Raw genomic sequence first — 1116 nt, forward strand, 5'->3', positions numbered from 1 at the left:
TGGGGACAGGGTGTCCGTGGGGTTGGGGACATCCTGAGGACAGCGGGAGTGGAGGTGAGCAGGGTCAGGTCAATGGGGACAGGTTTCGGCGGGGTCAGGGCTGCGGGCACTCCCTGGGGACATCAAGGACAGGACGTCTGTGGGGTCAGGACCATATCAGGATGGGGATGGCCTGGGTCTGGGCAGTGGGGACAGGTTTTCATGAGGCCAGGGCTGTGGGGACATCAGGGACAGGGTGTCTGTGGGGCTGGGGACATCAGGGACAGGGATGACAAGGGTCTGGGCAGTGGGGACATGTTTCTGGGGGGGCAGGGCTGTGGGGACATTAGGGACAGGGTGTCCACAGGCTCAGGGCCGTCCTGGGGACATCAGGGACAGGTGGCCACAGGGCTGGGACCATCCTGAGGACTTCAGGAACTGGGTGGCCATGGGGTCGAGGCTTCAGGACCACCCTGAGGGTGCAGGGACAACCCGGGGACAGATGTCCGTGGTCTTGGGGTGGCTGGGGCCCCCCCTTGCCCCCAGCCCAAGGTTCCAGGTGGAGCTACCACGGTCCCTGCTTGTCCTCATGCATGTTGTGTCGTCCCCCCCAACCCCAGAGAAGCTGCTGTTGCCAGTGCTGCCGCGGTCCCCGGTCCTGCGGGCCTGCAGCATCCCCGTCCCCCCCCACCGCTCCCCCGTGCAGGCCTGGGTGGAGTCGCTGCGGCATCACGATGACGAACACCAGGGCCTGACCGATCTTCATCCCGATGTCTTCGCTGTCAGGCCCAGGTGGGGCTGGGGGACAAGGTTGGGGGGAGCCCTTGGAGATGTGGGGGTCCCCGGGTTGGGGTCCCCTCGCTGAATGTCCGTCCATCCCCATCTCCCGCAGGCTCGACATCCTGCACATGGTGGCCATGTGGCAGAAGAATTTCAAGAGGATCGTGAGTATGGGGAGGGCGTTTGTGGGGGCAGAAGGAGGGCTGGGGGGAGAGGGGAGTCTGGGAGGGGAAGGGGAGGTCTGGAGGGGGGTCTGGAGATGGAGAGGGAGGCTTTGGGGAGGAGAAGGTGGTCTGGGGAGGGGAAGGGGAGGTCTAGGAGGGAGAGAGGAGGTTGGGGGGCAAGGGGAGGGTCGGG

General features: G+C 65.7%; 1 protein-coding gene across 1 annotated transcript in view; it reads left to right on the top strand.

Moving 5' to 3' along the window:
- Positions 1 to 568: 568 nt before the first annotated feature.
- MRPL4 (mitochondrial ribosomal protein L4) overlaps positions 569 to 1116 on the top strand; it is a 2073-nt gene continuing 1525 nt past the window's right edge. Inside the window, exons 1-2 of the mRNA XM_010568860.1 lie at positions 569 to 771; positions 872 to 923. Coding sequence (XP_010567162.1) covers positions 569 to 771; positions 872 to 923 — 255 coding nt within the window. The remainder of the gene's footprint in view (positions 772 to 871; positions 924 to 1116) is intronic.

Source organism: Haliaeetus leucocephalus, unplaced genomic scaffold (assembly GCF_000737465.1).
Source record: "Haliaeetus leucocephalus isolate CR32 unplaced genomic scaffold, Haliaeetus_leucocephalus-4.0 Scaffold260, whole genome shotgun sequence".
Classification (NCBI taxonomy): domain Eukaryota; kingdom Metazoa; phylum Chordata; class Aves; order Accipitriformes; family Accipitridae; genus Haliaeetus; species Haliaeetus leucocephalus.